Raw genomic sequence first — 18,451 nt, 5'->3', positions numbered from 1 at the left:
CCAAGAAACCCGAAGGCACGGTCACACGCGTGTGACCAGCACCGCCGTCGTGGAGCGGACGCCACTAGAAGGCCCCGAGTCACCGGCCATACGGGTGAGCACCACACGGTACACTCAGGGACGTGGGCTACTTATACCCGCCTCTAGCAAGGTAGCCAGAAGAGTACAGTCAGTTTGGGAGGCCTACAACTCCGCCTGGCCAGGGGAGATCCCATCTGCTCAAGGACTGACCAGGCCCCGATCGCTAGCCAGTACTCCGGGAGGGTCTATCTTTATCACCAGTAAAGACCCTGAACTACACCGCATCGTCTCTGAGTGATTCCTGCTACCCCCATCATCCACGTCGGCTGCCCTGAGGCCATACCCCTCCCGTTGGGGGTGATACTACCACGTTGCACAATCCTACCACCGGCCTCAGCGGTCTGCCCTGCAGCGGCAGCTCCTTCGCTGCATTCAACGGGTGGCGTAGTCGTCCAACATCTACCGCTAATACAACGCCACTTAGTCTGACTCCCTGGGCACGGACCGGGTCACCGCCACGAGACTACAACCCTCAACAGATCCGGCTCCGGGTAAGCTCCTGCATGCGCAACGCTGTGCGACACAGGCCCAGGGGTGCGTCAACTTTTGGTGTAGTCGGCAGGATCTCGTGCCCGCAACCACCGGGTACTGCGTGCCTGAAAAAGACTGTTCAAACTTACCAGTGGTGAAGATTCCCGCCATCCGTGGAGGTTTCCCGCCATCCGGCGCCATCTTCTACCTTCTTCCCGCCATCCGCGAAGTTTTCCCGCCATCCGGCGCCATCTTCTGCCTTCTTCCCGCCATCCGTGGAGTTTTCCCGCCGTTGGACGCCATCTTGAAGACGCCGCGCGGGAAGAAGAGGGGCGTGGACTCCGAAAGCGCGCGAGAACTGAAGCCCCGCCTCACGTCCGGACGTTGCGTAAGGTCCTGGAAGGAGCCCAGCAGACGCCGACGTCACAGGAGCGCGACGGAAGGTCCTCAACCCTGACGATCCACTGCGGAGCCGCGGCCTACGGAAGAGGATCATCGCAAGGTAGGCCACGGTCCACTAGGGGGGAGGAAGATGTCGGATACGGAGGAGAGCTTCACTGCCTCAACCCCCGCCAGCACCACCGCTGCTGCAGTCATGCCTTTCACCATGCCCTATATCCCGGGAGCGGCCTGGCTACCCCAGTACTCAGGGGAGTCACATACCCTGCATGACTTTAGAGAAAAGCTGGATAGCCTCTTCCAGGTGTATCCCCTCACAGAAGAGCAAAAAGTGAGCATCCTGGTGGCCCAATTAACCGGGGCAGCCCAAAGGGAGGTAAAGTCCTGGCCACCTGGGGGGAGGACTGTTGCAGGGATACTAACCCGGCTGAGGGACACCTTTGATACCCGCACCTCAGCCGAGATCAAGCTTAGATTCTACGGGTGCAAGCAGCGAGCACACGAGAGTATAAGGGACTATGCCCTGAACCTACAAGAGGCCCTGAGAGCCATTAAGCAGACCGACCCTGACGGCGTGGGAGACGAGGACAGGCTGTTGACTGAACAATTTATAGAGGGTTTATATTGCAATGCCCACCGAACCCAGTTGCGGGCAATGGCCTTACAGGACCCTCATCTGGGATTTGCACAGTTCAAGGACAGAGCCATCCGGGTGCTCCGAGAACCGGCACCAGGTGGCGTTGTGACCCACAGACGCCCCACTACCACTTACCACCAGGAGGCGGCGCCCTTGTCGGCAGGGCCTGTGGGAGCTGATGCGCAGGCTTTGAACAATGACCCGGCTCCAGACCTGCACCATCAGGTCCAAGAGCTAGCTAAAAGCGTTGCCGCGCTAACCCGAACTGTGCAGTCTTTACAGGTTTCCACTCCAGGGAAGATCCAGCTGGCATCCGGACCAGAGGACATCCCGTGGCGTCGACCAAGGAGGACCCCACCGGCCAGAGGAAGACCCAGCGACCGATACAACGAGGACGGACAACCCATCTGCCGCCGCTGCAATCAACCCGGACATATGGCAAGGTACTGTCCTTTAAACTGGCACAACCTGGGGTAGAGGGCCAAACCCCAGGAAAAAGATCATCAGGCCCATCGAACTGGCGCGACAAATATGTGGGAGGACGTCCAGTCTTGCCTGTGGTACTGGATGGCATCCCTATGAGTGCCCTACTGGACACCGGGTCACAGGTTACCACTATCCCGTACGTGCTCTTCAAGCAGTACTGGAATGACTCGGATATCACCCGCTACCCTGACGACGATTTGAGTATCATCGCCAGCAATGGTCAGCCCGTGCCACAGATTGGATTTAAAGAGGTGACCATTAAAATCGGTAGAGTTGAACTGGCGGCACAGGGACTGATCATTGTAGACATTGACAAGCACGAGAGTCACCCAAAGATAACTCTAGGAACTAATGTAATTGAAAATTGTCTTGCAGAGGTGATTTTCCTTTTACAGCAGGTTGCCAAGAACGCCAGCTCCGGCCAGCAGCGAGTGCTCCAGAAAGAGATCCGGGCACTGATGCGACGGCAACAGATAGAACTCTCCGGTGGTGAGATTGGTAGCGTAAGAATGTGTGACCCTTTCCCTATTGCCATGCCCCCAAAAAGTGAAATGATGATTTGGTGCCGGGCAGCTATTGGTCTGAGAGGTAGAGATTACCAAGCAATGGTAGAACCAGTTTACTCAGACAGTAGGCCCACCATTTTGACAGCACGGGGGGTGGTCAATGTACGCCATGGGAGGGTGCCCGTTCGCATAATAAATATCGGGAAGAGGGAAGTGTACCTGCCCCGGTATGCCACGCTAGCCAAATTGTATATCATCAATCAAAATTCCATACAGTCCGTAGAACCCTTGCCTCCATCTTCCCCGGAGGAAAGTAACGGCTCTAAGGAAACAATGGAGGACTGGTGTCAGCAACTACATTTGGGTACTGACTCCACTCCCTCACACCAGAGACAGGGAGTCTATCGGGTGGTTCAAGAGTACGAGAGAGTGTTTAGTAAACACCCGTTAGACTTCGGGCGAGTCAAGGGGGTAGAACACCACATCCCCACGGGAGACCATCTTCCCATAAAAGAGAGGTATCGACCCGTACCCCTTGCACACTACCAACACGCCAAGGGGATGCTTAGGGACATGAAGGAGGCTGGGGTGATCAGGGATAGCTGTAGCCCCTGGGCAGCTCCACTAGTCTTAGTCAAAAAGAAAGACAACACCATGAGGATGTGTGTAGATTACCGGAAAATCAACCGTATCACACACAAGGATGCGTACCCCTTACCAAGGATAGAGGAGTCTTTGGCTGCTTTAAGATCTGCTAACTTCTTCTCTACCTTGGATCTCACTAGCGGGTACTGGCAGGTTCCTGTAGCAGAGGCGGACCGGGAGAAGACCGCATTCACCACCCCGATGGGACTTAGCGAGTTTACCTCCATGCCGTTCGGACTCTGTAACGCACCAGGAACCTTTCAACGATTAATGGAGTGCTGTCTGGGCCACAGAAACTTCGAGACGGTCCTGTTGTACCTGGACGATGTCATCGTATATTCCAAGACTTATGAGGACCACCTGAAACACCTGGCGGAAGTGTTCGAAGCTCTGGCAAACTACGGCCTAAAGGTAAAACCCTCCAAGTGTCACCTCCTAAAACCAAAGGTGCAGTACCTGGGACACGTGGTGAGCGCTGACGGAGTGGCTCCCGACCCTGATAAGATCACCGCAATTAAGGAATGGCCAAGTCCCTCCAGTGTAAAGGAAGTGCGGCAGTTCCTCGGGTTGGTAGGCTATTACCGCAGATTCATCCCCGGTTTCACCAAAAAGGCAGCTCCTATGCAGGACCTCCTGATAGGCCAGTCCCGGAAGGCCAAGAACCAGAAGCCGCCCTTCAAATGGGAGAAGTTAGAAGAAGAGTCCTTCCGCCAGCTGAAGATGGCCCTCACGGGGGATGAAATCCTGGCGTACCCTGATTACAGCCAGCCCTTTATCCTCTACACCGACGCAAGTAACATCGGGCTAGGAGCCGTACTGTCCCAGATCCAGCAGGGGAAAGAACGAGTAATCGCTTACGCCAGTCGAAAACTGCGACCCACCGAAAGAAACCCTGAGAATTACAGCTCATTTAAGCTAGAGTTCCTGGCAGTGGTGTGGGCAGTCACCGAACGCTTTAAGCACTACCTCGCTTCTTCCCGGTTCGTCGTGTACACGGATAACAACCCGTTGACACACCTGGACACAGCAAGACTCGGTGCCCTAGAGCAGAGATGGATGGCCCGTCTGTCCAACTACGAGTTCACAATCAAATACCGGGCAGGACGCTCCAATACCAACGCGGACGCCCTGTCCAGGATGCCAAACCTACCGGACGTAGGAGAAGATCCAGAGGGACTGGAAGAAGTCGAACTCCCCGCGTTCCACCGTCATGGGACTATCCAGTATTCCCACCGGGTAAGGAGTAAGCAAGCTGCTACGTTTAATCCCTTGCCTCACTACAACTGGGCGGAAACGCAAGACAGTGACCCTGCCGTCCGACTGGTGAAGGAGATGCTGACTCGGCCAGAGGCTCACCTTGACCCAGACGCTCCGGAGGAAGCCAAGCAACTGTGGGCTGAGAAGAGTCGACTGTTCCTTTATAAGGGGAAGTTGTGCCGCCGAATGGTTAACTCCCGGACGCATGAACTAATCTGGCAAGTAGTGGTGCCACGGAGAGACGCAGCCGTGGTGATGGAGGCATACCACGACGGGGCTGGACACTTCGGATGGAAGAAGCTGGAGTTCCTGCTGCGCGGGCGGTTCCATTGGGTAGGCATGAGGGGAACCATCGAGAGGTGGTGCAGAGACTGTGGCCCGTGCAACCTGAGGAGGAAGGACCGTGCCAGCCAGAAGACTCCCCTGCAGTCCATCGTCACCCGGCAGCCGTTGGAACTGGTAGCCTTGGATCATGTAAAACTGACCCCAAGCAGAAGTGGCTACGTCTACGCACTAACCATCGTGGATCACTACTCCCGGTTCTTGGTTGTCGTCCCCGTCAAGGACTTAACAGCTCGAACAGCAGCTAGAGCCTTCCAGCAGCATTTCTGCTGTCCACACGGGTACCCGGACCAAGTGTTGACAGACCAGGGACCTGCCTTTGAAGCGGAGGTCTTCCAAGAATTCTGCACTCTGTATGGCTGCCGGAAGATAAGGACGACACCCTATCATCCGCAAACTAATGGACTTTGTGAGAAAATGAACCAGGTGGTGATAGATCTTCTGAAAACATTGCCCCTGGAAGAACGCAGTCTGTGGCCTGAGAGGCTGCCCGACCTAGTGGACCTATACAACCACATCCCGGTAGGTTCCACCAACTGTACCCCGGCTTACCTGATGAGGGCAAGACCTGGGAAGCTACCTGTTGACCTGGAGATGGGAGTCCTGACACCCGAGGACACTTCACCAGAAGCAGACTGGGACACAGAGAGGCAGCAGCAGTACCGGAAAGTACAGGAGAGCGTGGAGCGAAGTCTCTGTCAAGCTAGGGAAAGACAAGAGAAAACTTACAACCAGTGTGCTCCCGCTGTTCCCCTGGTACCCGGAGAGCAGGTCTTGAAGAGGAAAAGGCGGCTCCACAAGTTGGACGACCAGTGGGAGAAGGACCCGTACATCGTACTGCCCTCAAGCCACGACAACCCAAAGGTCTGTACCATCAGTAAAGACGGAGGGGAAACCACAACCATTGTATCCCGGGATCACCTGAAGAAGTGTCCCGAACAGCTACGGAACCCTGAAGAGGAACAAGAAGACCCTCGACCCGTAGAGGAAAGGGAAGATATGGTTAGTACTGTGCTCGGAGACTTCCCTCGGTCTTGGACTCAAGTCAATGGCGCAGTTGTGGTACCCGTACTCACCTTCCTCTAACCAGCATCCCAAGCACCTACGGAGCAACAGCTAGAGCTGGAAGAACAGCCGGTCCAGGAGGCAGAAGACCCCACACCAGCAGACCAGGAGGATCAACCCTCTGCTTATAGTGAACCTGCCATGCCTCTAGTGAGCCAAAGGGCCCGTGGACAGCTGCCCAGTTTACCCTTGACAGTTCTTACACCCTGTAGTTCGGGGCTAGACAGTCAGCTCCGTAGGTCCACTAGGGCCACTAGAGGCCAGTTACCCGCACGATGGAGGATTTGAAGTGTATAAGTTGTTTTATTTATGGTTACCTGTCTGTTACTTGTAAATAATTATGTGTTTCTAGTTATTTTTAGGAGTCCTTGGTGGATTTACTGGGAATCCTTGTACAATTAGTTGGAGCGTAACCCAGGATGGACTAAAAGACTGTTAAGGACTCGGGGCAGGACAGACCCCTACCTGGTTACGTCTCCCTGTTTTGGTGAAATGGACACCTTTGTTTTCTTCAAAGACTGCACCCGGTTGCGGACATGCCGTGACCATCCTAATGTCTTTCTTTATTGTATTATTATTGTTTATACCTTGTTATGTTTTTCTAAAAATATGTTTAGTCCCGGAGTACTAAATTTCACTAGGGGGGAATGTGGCACCCCAGGGGTCTGGTTTCCTCAGTAACGGCAATGTTATGTCTGAGAGCAGGTGGGAGGTCTCTTGGTCAGGGATCCTATGCACGCCACACCTCCTGCCCAGTCCTGGGAGGGGAAGAACTTCCCCTATATAAACCTAGGGCTGAGGCAGGGTTAGTGAGTAGAGAAGAAGTAGAGACAGAGAAGAGAAGCAGATATAGGAGAAGAACATCAGGAGCTCTGTGGGAGCAGTGCTATAAAGAGTCAGGGGCTGGCAGCTGCAGAGCTCGCCCTGACTGAGAAGCTATCACCGGACCCGGAGTCCGAGGCTGTGGGGACTAATCTTTACCCAGCAGCAGAAACCGCCCGGCAGGGGATTTCAGGTCCTCTGGCCAAGAAACCCGAAGGCACGGTCACACGCGTGGGACCAGCACCGCCGTCGTGGAGCGGACGCCACTAGAAGGCCCCGAGTCACCGGCCATACGGGTGAGCACCACACGGTACACTCAGGGACGTGGGCTACTTATACCCGCCTCTAGCAAGGTAGCCAGAAGAGTACAGTCAGTTTGGGAGGCCTACAACTCCGCCTGGCCAGGGGAGATCCCATCTGCTCAAGGACTGACCAGGCCCCGATCGCTAGCCAGTACTCCGGGAGGGTCTATCTTTATCACCAGTAAAGACCCTGAACTACACCGCATCGTCTCTGAGTGATTCCTGCTACCCCCATCATCCACGTCGGCTGCCCTGAGGCCATACCCCTCCCGTTGGGGGTGATACTACCACGCTGCACAATCCTACCACCGGCCTCAGCGGTCTGCCCTGCAGCGGCAGCTCCTTCGCTGCATTCAACGGGTGGCATAGTCGTCCAACATCTACCGCTAATACAACGCCACTTAGTCTGACTCCCTGGGCACGGACCGGGTCACCGCCACGAGACTGCAACCCTCAACAGATCCGGCTCCGGGTAAGCTCCTGCATGCGCAACGCTGTGCGACACAGGCCCAGGGGTGCGTCAGTAGCATGAGACGGACTCTACAACCCACAGAAGTTGCTCAGTTAGTGCAGCTCATCCAGGATGGCACATCAATGCGAGTTGTGGCAAGAAGGTTTGCTGTGTCTGTCAGCGTAGTGTCCAGAGGCTGGAGGCGCTACCAGGAGACAGGCCAGTACACCAGGAGACATGGAGGGGGCCGTAGGAGGGCAACAACCCAGCAGCAGGACCACTACCTCCGCCTTTGTGTAAGGAGGAACAGGAGGAGCACTGCCAGAGCCCTGCAAAATGACCTCCAGCAGGCCACAAATGTGCATGTGTCTGCACAAACGGTTAGAAACCGACTCCATGAGGGTGGTATGAGGGCCCGACGTCCACAGATGGGGGTTGTGCTCACAGCCCAACACCGTGCAGGACGCTTGGCATTTGCCACGGAACACCAGGAATGGCAAAGTCGCCACTGGCGCCCTGTGCTCTTCACAGATGAAAGCAGGTTCACACTGAGCACATGTGACAGACGTGACAGAGTCTGGAGACGCCTTGGAGAGCGATCTGCTGCCTGCAACATCCTTCAGCATGACCTGAATCTGATTGAGAACATCTGGGACATCATGTCTCGCTCCATCCACCAACGTCATGTTGCACCACAGACTGTCCAGGAGTTGGTGGATGCTTTAGTCCAGGTCTGGGAGGAGATCCCACAGGAGACCATCCGCAACCTCATCAGGAGCATGCCCAGGCGTTGTAGGGAGGTCATACAGGCACGTGGAGGCCACACACAATACTGAGCCTCATTGTGACTTGTTTTAAGGACATTACATCAAAGTTGGATCAGCCTGTAGTGTGTTTTTCCACTTTAATTTTGGGGGTGACTCCAAATCCAGGCCTCCATTGGTTAATAAATTTGATTTCCATTGATGATTTTTGTGTGATTTTGTTGTCAGCACATTCAACTTTGCACAGAATAAAGTATTCAATGAGAATATTTCATTCATTCAGATCTAGGATGTGTTATTTGAGTGTTCCCTTTATTTTTTTTGAGCAGTGTATATTACCAGTATCTTTTGGATAAGAGGCCTGACATGACCGATCAAACACTGAAACACCCTCTTTTTGTTGATTTTCCTTCTTTATCATTATTTTTATCACGGGTGCTTTGCTTTTTTATATACTGTTTTGTTTCTTTCTTTATGTTAATTCCCATGTTTAGATTTTTGTGCATCAGTTAAATGTCAGATGACGTCATAGAGCAAGGCCTTGCATATATAATAACCACTGTACTTTATAATCGCTCATTCATTGTCTACTTGGCTCAGTCTCTCTTGTGTACTGGCCAAAAAAACTGACATAATTTCCTCTGTTCTTTAACTAAATTGTAATCACTCGCATTGGACAAATACAAAAGTGCGTTCTTAGTTGTTGAAAGTATGTCTATAATGATACTGGTGCACTGTAAACAGCACTAAACAGGTACAGGGTTATCCCATCTTCATAAATAGGTAGTGTTGTCAGATACTGCTTGTAAGTACAAGCAATTTAGCAATTTACTGCTTATTAAAATGTTCAGGCGTTCTTGAGATATTAACACTTTTCCTTTGTTTACCTTGGAAACCGACCACCACTACTAGACAACAGAACATGTGCTGTGCTTACAAGCTCTTTTCTATTGAACTTGTAAGCACTGTTTTAAAGCTGGCCCAGATTCGTGGAGCACGGTGTTACATCCTAATCTTGGCCAACTTCAGCAAAATGTTTACAAGTTGGCAGAAACGGTGGTCGGTCTCCTAGGCAACAAGTAAACAAAAGAGAAGTGTTAATATCTCTAAAACAGCTGCAAGTTTTAATAAGTAGTAAATTGCAAAAGTGATTGTGTTATTGCAAATACTATTCAATGATAGCTACTTAAGGAAATGTGAAAAATCCTTTAAATGAGAGGTTGCTAAGAGGGACAATTTCCGTCCACTTGGACCTGAATAAGCTGTTTGAGAGGGTGGTGGTCGCTCAGGTTGGGGGGACTAAACCAGTTTTTTTAACTTTAAAAAGTGCTCCCAGCCCCTGCAGAGGAATTGTAGCCACATGCAGTCATTCGAACGAATAGTTTACCAAATAGTACATGGATGGAGCGAGACCACCAAATTGGAAGCTGTTCTTTGCGAGTGGCTTTTTAATGGAGTTTGAGGGGTATTGAGCAGGAAACCCTCTTCCAAAACTCGGCTTTCTATCATCTGAAATTGCCTTTACCCTATATTTAAATACCCTGGCCATGGCATAGTGATTACTTGGTGCCCCCTCTAGTATCATGCACAAGGGGGCAGCCACCTTGATTGCCCTTTCCTAGTTGTGCCTCCTGTTTATTATTTCTATACTCATCAGTGAGATGGTGGACCCTTACCACGCTCAATAAAAGGGGTCTTGTTCCCTGGTCAGGACAACTGGTCTCATATCTCCCACTCATTTTAAGCAAACAGAGCATGAATTGAGAGTAATAATAATTCTTATTTCTATAACGTCAACATCATATTCCTCATCACTTTAAAATTCAGAGTATTGTGACACTTTAAAGAGATGTGACGCGCCCCCTGGGCCATGGGGTACTCGGTGCCGGGCCGGTCGGTGCAGGGGTTGTCACAGTGGGGGTGACCCAGGGCGGCTCCCTTTAGCCACATACCACAGGTGGCATCACGAACATTATATATAAAAACTATAAAAACTATAAATCCCCTTGATTTATAGTTTTTATAGTTTTTATATATAATGTTCGTGATGCCACCTGTGGTATGTGGCTAAAGGGAGCCGCTGCTGCGGAGCAGGTCCTCTGGAGCTGCTGTTAATGCAGCTGAGTTGGTTCAGCTCTCCACAGGTAGAGCTAAGCTCCAGGGCAGTGTAGATGTTGTATGAGGTAGATGTTGCTGTGCAGTATGGTGCAGTGGGATGATGGCACAGCAATAATTCACAGAGACAGTGGGGTGTAGTCTTCAGGATTTTACTCACAGTTCTTAAGTTCCTCGTTACACTTTCCGGATTATAACCACCCATGTCGTCCTGTGTTCACCAAGGAAGGGGTTCAGCAATCCCTCAGATAATTCAAGAGCACTTAACGGGACCCCTTTCTGTGTGCCTTTCTCAGTTGTCTTCCTGCTCTGGCTCTCACCCTCCTGCCCTGCGCCTCACAATCAGTGTCCCGAGCCAGTAGCCTCGGATCTTGTCGGGAGACCTGCAGTCCCCTGGACCTTCTGTGGCCACCTTTTCGGCGATGTAATTGTGGCTGTGGCAACTGCACCCTAAAGGTACAGAAGCCTCCGGTTTCTAGCTGAATATTGCAATTCTCACTAGTTAGGGGCCGGTCCCCTCTGCGGCTTGATCCCTCCACGTCCTGGTAGATTCGGGCGTATGGGTGGCCTCCAGCACTTCCCGTACCGCCAAGGATCCCCTCTTTCCTTCTGGAGCCTTCCTTCCTGCTCCTCTCCTCTCTTCAGTCAGTCTCACCTCCTGGGCCTCTCACTTGGCCCGCTCTGCATGAGCAGAGCTCCTGCAGAGCTCCTGCTCCCACTCACTGTCCTCCTCTGACTGGAACCATTCTAGATGGTTCCATCCCTTCTTATACACCTACTAAAGTGCTCCCCTGATCTCCTTCCTCCACCCACACGCACTACATGGTTCCTCCTCTCTTGGTTCTATGGCGCCCTTGAGGGTTCGACCGCCACAGGGATGCTGCACTTCTCTAATGGAGTGTAGTGTTCCTCCTCTGAGGTAAGAACAGTGTGATGGTCGGGACCCAACCTTTGCATCCAACACCACATTTCTCCACCAGAGGGGGCTAGAATGCACTAGGTGCTGCCCTCCTGGTTACAGGGAGACTGGGGAACCAAGAGTTAGGGGAACCAGTTAGTGGGTGAGGGTGGAGGACTCACAATTTAGTGACACTTTAAATTTCATATTTAATAAAAAGCCATCTTTGGTCTTTTGACTGTCTTTGGACTGTGAAGTACTGTGATCTCCCACCCTGAGCGTGGATCCTCTGTGGAACTGCATCGGATGGAGACACAGCCCTCATACCTGGGCCTTGGGTCTAGGGGCAGGTTGTAGACAAGGAATGTCTCAACCCGGTCGAGGACCAGGACCAAGAAGGCCCGAAGCTTAAGAGTGTAGCTCCACAGCAAATGGATCCCGGGGAGGATGCAGACGGAGCAGAGTACGCCACCTGTCCTCACCACCTGATATATTCAGAGGGAGTCCGGCTGCAAATGGGGTACCGGCCCCCGACACCCGACCTTGCTACTCCATGTCCTGGTCGGGAAAGCCCAGTAGGCCCAGAGGATCTCATCGGGTATCGGAAGGAGCGGAGCTGCCACCCATGCCCTTGTTCTGAGAGGAGCTCAGAGGGAGACCCGGCCTATTTACACACACAGACAGGAGTGGATACGGTCTGTAGTTCAGGAACACTCTGGTGCGGGGTCCCGATTGAATGCTGGACTTGCTCGGAGGTTGTCGGACCCCCGTCCCTGGTGACCGCAGGACTCCGCGGGGAGCAGGGAGTTGCCTTCCTACTGCCATCTCTAATGTGAGAAAAGCCTTGGAAGTTCACCCCTATGGCCTCCGGACTGTTTATTCTGCGCTACACCGCACGACGCAGCACCCTTTCTCCTCTACTACTACCCCCTCCATCCTGTCTCTCTGCCCTGAGGCCTTGCTCCGCCTGTGGGGAGTAGTAATAACGACGCCCGCCAGAGCACCATGCCTCAGCGGACTGCAGCGGCGCTGGTGGCTCTTCACCAGGTACCACAGGCGGCGTAGTCGGGATCAGCCACTCAACCCGGATAAGCCCACACCATCCTTTTAAATTGTGACGGCCCTGGGCACGGAGCGGGTCCGGGCCACGGCTGCACCCCATCTCTCCATCACAGGACCCGATTCCGAGTCCCCCATCTCCAAGGGTAAATAAAAGGGCTTCCGAGAAGAGGCGTCACAGTTCCCCCCACTCCAGCCAGGGACAGGGCTCAGCAGATGAGCAGCGCATCTTGCCCCTCTTGCTGGTCTGGAGTAGTGTAGTGTTGGATGCAGGTGTTTGGGTCCCGGGCAGTACTCTATCCTTACCTGAGAGTGAGATACCACACCTCTGGGTGAGATGCAGTACCTCTGTGGCGACTGAACCCGCAGGGGCGCCACAGATGGACAAACTGCCCACGTTCCCCCTTGAAGACACATCTATTGTTGCAGTGCATTTTACTATGTAATGTTTATTGTTACATGCCTTATTAGTGGTGGTGTTGTAGTTTGACTGACAATAGAGAGACTTAGGGTTAGTGTTTAGAACTAACCCAGAGTGTAAGGGGGTAAAGTGAAGGGACAGTTTCCTGTCAGGATGTTAGTTAGTGCCCAGTGTGTGCCAGAAGCAGATCTAAGGTTTGACTAGTCAGCAGAGTCGCATGGCATGGGTGTCCCTGATGTGACTGGAGACTGAGACAGTGGATAGCGAGATCCGGAGTAAAGAGAGAAGTAATTGAAGGACACAGTAATCAACTGGAGACGGGTTCTGGGACAGGACGCCTAGCAGTACGGGGCCGAGTTGCTTATAGAGGTAACGGGTCAGGACAGAAAAGAGAACATGAGACAAAGAGAGTGCCCCGGGTGGGAGTTCAAAGGCATCAGCAAGTTGAGAAGCTAAGTACTGGCCATATTGGCAAACCAGTTCCCTTAACCCCTTTCCGACATGGTATGTAATAGTACGCACCACGTCGGCACCCCCTGTTCAGCGCGGGCTCCGGTGCTGAGCCCGCACTGAACTGGGCACATGTCAGCTGATTTATACAGCTGACATGTGCCCGCAACAGCTGCGGGTGGAATCGCGATCCACCTGGGGCTGTTAACCAGTTAAATGCCACTGTCAATCTCTGACAGCGGCATTTAACATTGCTGCACCGAAAGTACGGCATTAGCCCCGAGCATCAGTGACCCTGTCACGTGATCGCGGGTCACCGATGCATGGGCATGATAACCCGGGGTCTGCAGCAGACCCCTGTGGTTGTCATGTAAAGATTGCTATGAGCGCCACCTAGTGGTCGGCGCTCATAGCACATGAGCATTTCTACTACATAGAGACGATCTGTTCATCGCCTCTATGTAGCAGAGGCAATCGACCTGCTGCTGCTTCTAGTCTCCTATGGTTACTATTGAAGCAAGCAAAAAGTGTAAAAAATGTTTTTAAAAATATGAAAAAAATAAAAAAAATATAGAAGTTTAAATCACCCCCCATTTGCCCCATTCAAAATAAAATAATAAAAAATAAACCGAATATACCCATATTTGGTATTGCTGCATTCAGAATCGCCCGATCTATCAATATAAGAAAATAATTAATCCAATCGGTAAACGGCGTAACAAGAAAAAAATTCCAAACGCCAGAATTACGTTTTTTTGGACGCCGCAACATTGCAAAAAATGAAATAACGGGCGATCAAAACATTGGATCTACCCCAAAATGGTATCAATAAAAACATCAGCCTGGCGCGCAAAAAATAAGCCCTCACCTGGTGCCAGATCCCGAAAAATGGAGATGCTATGGGTCTTGGGAAAATGGCGCCTTTTTTTATTTTTTAGCAAAATTTGGATTTTTTTTTCACCACTTAAATAAAAAAGAACCTATACGTGTTTGGTGTCTACGAACTCGTAATGACCTGGAGAATAATAATGACAGGTCAGTTTTAGCATTCAGTGAACATGATAAAATAACAAAACAAAAAAACAACTGTGGAATTGCATTTTTTTTGCTATTTCACCGCACTTGGAATCTTTTTTACCGTTTTCCAGTACACAATATGATAAAACCAGTGATGGTATTTAAAAGTACAACTCGTCCCGCAAAAAATAAGCCCTCACATGGCTATATTGACCGAAAAATAAAAAAGTTATGGCTCTGGGAAGAAGGGGAGCAAAAAAAAACGAAAACGCAAAATGTTCCGGTCATGAACGGGTTAAGAGAGAAGAGGACACAAAAGTGTAAGTTGAGAATAGGACTTTCACTAACTAGACTGCAGTAGTGTGCTAGCTGGTGGTGAAGACAGAGAAACTTGAGGCAGGAACATTAAATTTATTTTTGAGTGGTTGTCTCCCTCATTGAACTTCCCAACATCTGATCCTGGCCAGCCGAAGTCACGTTCATCATGTGGCCTGCAAGGGCATAGCACCCCCATAGACAAAGTCCACACATCCAGCAAGCACCCCTATCTTCATATAACATTCCAGGGGGGAAGAGACGAGTACCTTGCTCACAGCTACCGCCCCGCGCCTCGTTACAACCCCATGGTTTGTAGGATACTTGATAATGTTGGCCCCACTAAACTTTTATAGCTATATACTTTATACTATATTTCTATTCTAAAACATTTTCTTAAACAAGGTCATAGTTATAGTTAGGAGGAACTTGTATTGTGTTGTCCTTTATTACTAATCTTACCAGCATCGTTGTTGCCTAACTCTGGAGGTCCGCTATAAGACGTCAGCCCTGAATGTCTCTATAGAGCTCATTTCATGAGGCTTGAAAACTTTAGTTTCACATAAATGTAATAGAACTGAACATGTCCCCTATTTCTGCTTTTCCTTATGTAATTCTGGCCTCTAACAGACCTTTACAGCATTAATGTCTCACGTTGTGAAGGATCGCAGCTGGAAACACTTTTCTAGGCAAGGATGGTTGACACATGCAATTTATTACCATGTATTTTCTGTTTATCTTCCAGCCATCCAATTTTCCATACAAGGAGGAGATCCTTTCGGTGAATCCCACATGCCTTGTTGTGATCATTCTCTTCTTTATTAGTGTCATTCTGGCTTTTAAGGTAAGTGCTTTGATGGCTGCGCTGCAATAAAGGAGGCATGTGCAGGTATTTTTATTCTAAAAAAAAAAAAAAAAAAAAGCCATTAACTTCTATTACTTATTCTTCATTTAATTCCTCCTGAGAACTGAATAGGAACTTTACTTTCAACAAACTTTTCATAAATCAATAGTACAGTCAAAAGTAAAGAAACTTTGCAATATGTTTTAGCAGAGAATTCTGCTTCCTTCCCCACTTATCAGATACTTCTTCCTCTCCCCCTGCATCCTGAACTCATGCACTCTAAAAAAAAAACCTAATTTGGTCTTGCTCAATCAAAATGGATTGCAAGATCACTGTGACATCATGTCACAGAGCTCATTATACTCTATGGGATGAGTGGAACAGGGAGAAGAAACAGGCAGAGGAGACACAGAAGGATTATGCTGAGCTGTCTAACAAGTCCTTGACTTCACTCCAGTGCTGGATTCATATCTACACTGATCACTGCTGCTGTATACTTTCCTCCATGCTGCTACTACTGCTTCTTATTGTGTGCTATCTAGGGAATGAAGAGCGGGTATCTTTCTCTGTGTGCTGTGCTGTATATGGGAGAGATCATATCAGCCATTTACCTCCCACCAGCCATGAGTGGATTGCAATTTCATAGATAGAACCTGCAGAGGGGAACACTAGTGACAATGCAGATAAAAGATATATAATGGGCAGAAATAGTGTTATTCCTCATGTGTTACACGCACATGACAGTTTATCCTGAAAAGTTATTTGTAAGTACGGTTATATACAATTACTAGTGATGAGCAAGCATGCTCGTCACTACTTGTTACTCGCCCGAGCATCACAGTACTCGAGATGCTTGTTACTCGGCAAGTAATTTTTGAATGTTCGGGCGGGAGCTCAAGTCCCCACCCTGCATGTTTGGCGCTTATTAGGCAGCCAATTAACATGCGGGGATTGCCTGCCAGTCACTGTAATGCCGTAGCAATGTTGGTTGTGACATTACAGTGATTGGCTGGCCACAATGCGTTATCGGGTCTGTATAAACTCAGGACCCTATGCTCGTCACAGTCTACCCCATCAAACTGTCAAAGTAAGGAGAGGTGCTGCTGAGCGAGGGAGAGATTGGCGCTTATTTTAGGCAGAGATTCCACACCACTATTATTGATTTCATCGACACTAACAGTCCTTGTAAGGGCTCATTCTGATGAATATTAATACTGCTGTTAGCAGTAGTTAGGCTGAGTTTGTGGCAAGCTAGTATAGTACAAAATAGGGTCCATTGCACTTTCTGCTGATGGAACTCATATCAATAGCTCTAGATATCAGAGCTAACATTATTCTTTTTGCTCTAAATCCTGATAATTTTTGTGAAAAGCAGTATAACACATCATTTATACTGCTCCATTTACTTGTTAACAGCATACAGCCAGATTTGCTTGATTTGAATAGCATTGCTATATAGTGCAAGCAGAGAAACTTGTCCATCATCTCAGGTGGTCAAATATTACTGCGGTAATAATCATGAAATTTTTTGGAAGCTGCTAAATATTATACTCAATTTAAAGTCTGCCAGTTGTGCGTTCAAAACATATCCACACTTGGCCGCTGACCAATAGCATCGCTATACCGCCACTGCATAAAAACTTGGTCATCACAAATGATCAAATATTACTGCGGTGATAATCCTGACATTTTTTGGAAGTTGCCAAATATTATACTCTATTTAATGTGTGCCAGTTGTGCGTTCAAAACATATCCACACTTGGACACTGACCAATAGCATCGCTATACCGCCGCTGCATAGAAAGTTGGTCATCAGAGGTAATCAAATATTACTGAGGTAATAATCTTGACATTTTTTGGAAGCTGCCAAATATTATGCTCCATTTAAAATGGGCAAAGCGCGTGGAAAGGGATGGGGAAGTGTACGTGATGCTGATGGTGCACGCAGAGGCTGAGGCTGTGGGCAAGGTGAAACTGTGCCTGCTGCGGGAGCACAACAAACACCCACATCATGTCGACCTAGCTTCCTGTCCCACTTTTTATGGGGGGGTGCAGAACACCACTCTTGAAGCCAGACCAGTGTGAAAAGGTTGTTGGTTGTAAAGCAGATAATGCTTCCACTCAGTTTTCCACCACCACCTTGTCTTCCACACGGTCCAGTCTCAGTAGCCGTAAGTCTGGACCACATAATCCTCACCCTGATCCTCCTTCCTCCCACCATCCCGAGTGCCCAGAGACTAGTGATCCCACACTTGGACTCTCCAAAGAGCTGTTCACATTTCCATTTTTAGATTCTGGCCCCTCGCCCTGGCCCCTTCAAGCGGGACATGAGGAGATTGCATGTAGTGATGCCCAAATATTTGAGCAGCCACAGTCACAAGAATGTGACGGTGGGAAACTGCAATTACTGTCTCAAGAGGTGGATGATGATGAGACACAATTGCCAGAAAGTCAGGAGGAGGACCAAGGTGCATACATAGAAGACGAGGTGGAGGACGATGAAGTCACTGACCCAACATGGGAAGGTGACATGCATAGCGAGGACATCAGTGGAGAGGGGGAGGGAGCCGTAGCACCTCACCAGGCAGGAAGAAGCAGTCGGGTGGCCACAGACACAAGGCCGGAAACTGTTCCCCAGAACACCAACTATTAGGTCTTCTCAAGTCAGGCTCTTTATTAAAGACTATCCAGTTAACCCAAAAAGGCCATTTGCAACATCTGCAAAACTACCAGCCTGGCCACCACCAGCATGCTCAGGCACATGACAGCAAAGTGCCCAACTAGTTGGGCCGAACACCAGGGGCAACGACCACATCCATGACCTTGTCCCAGCACAGCGTTCAGTTGTCCCAGTCCTTGGAGCGCAAATACGCAGCCACCCACTGGCCATAATACTAAACTGCCACATTTCCAGACTGCGTGCACTGGAAATGTTGCCTTTTAGGCCTGTGGAGATGGAAGCTTTCCGCAACCTCATGGTGGCGGCTGTCCCTTAGTAGTCGGTCCCCAGCCGCCACTATTTCTCCCGGTGTGCCGCCCCACCTTACACAAGCCCGTGTCGCAGAACATTACCCGGGTCCTCACCAACGCAGTTACTGGGGAGG

At 50.2% G+C, this 18,451-nt stretch overlaps 1 protein-coding gene across 1 annotated transcript in view; it reads left to right on the top strand.

Moving 5' to 3' along the window:
• The window catches only part of LAPTM4B (lysosomal protein transmembrane 4 beta), a 149,879-nt gene that overhangs the window by 80,852 nt on the left and 50,576 nt on the right, over positions 1 to 18,451 (top strand). The window contains exon 5 of the mRNA XM_073679637.1: positions 15,249 to 15,347. Within this exon, the coding sequence (XP_073535738.1) occupies positions 15,249 to 15,347 (99 nt within the window). The remainder of the gene's footprint in view (positions 1 to 15,248; positions 15,348 to 18,451) is intronic.

This window comes from Phyllobates terribilis, unplaced genomic scaffold (genome assembly GCF_046119375.1).
Source record: "Phyllobates terribilis strain yellow unplaced genomic scaffold, ASM4611937v1 Scaffold_4__5_contigs__length_816908805, whole genome shotgun sequence".
In the NCBI taxonomy this organism is placed as follows: domain Eukaryota; kingdom Metazoa; phylum Chordata; class Amphibia; order Anura; family Dendrobatidae; genus Phyllobates; species Phyllobates terribilis.
The sequence above is the reverse complement of the archived record's forward strand: the minus strand, read 5'-3'. Positions and strand labels throughout refer to the sequence as shown.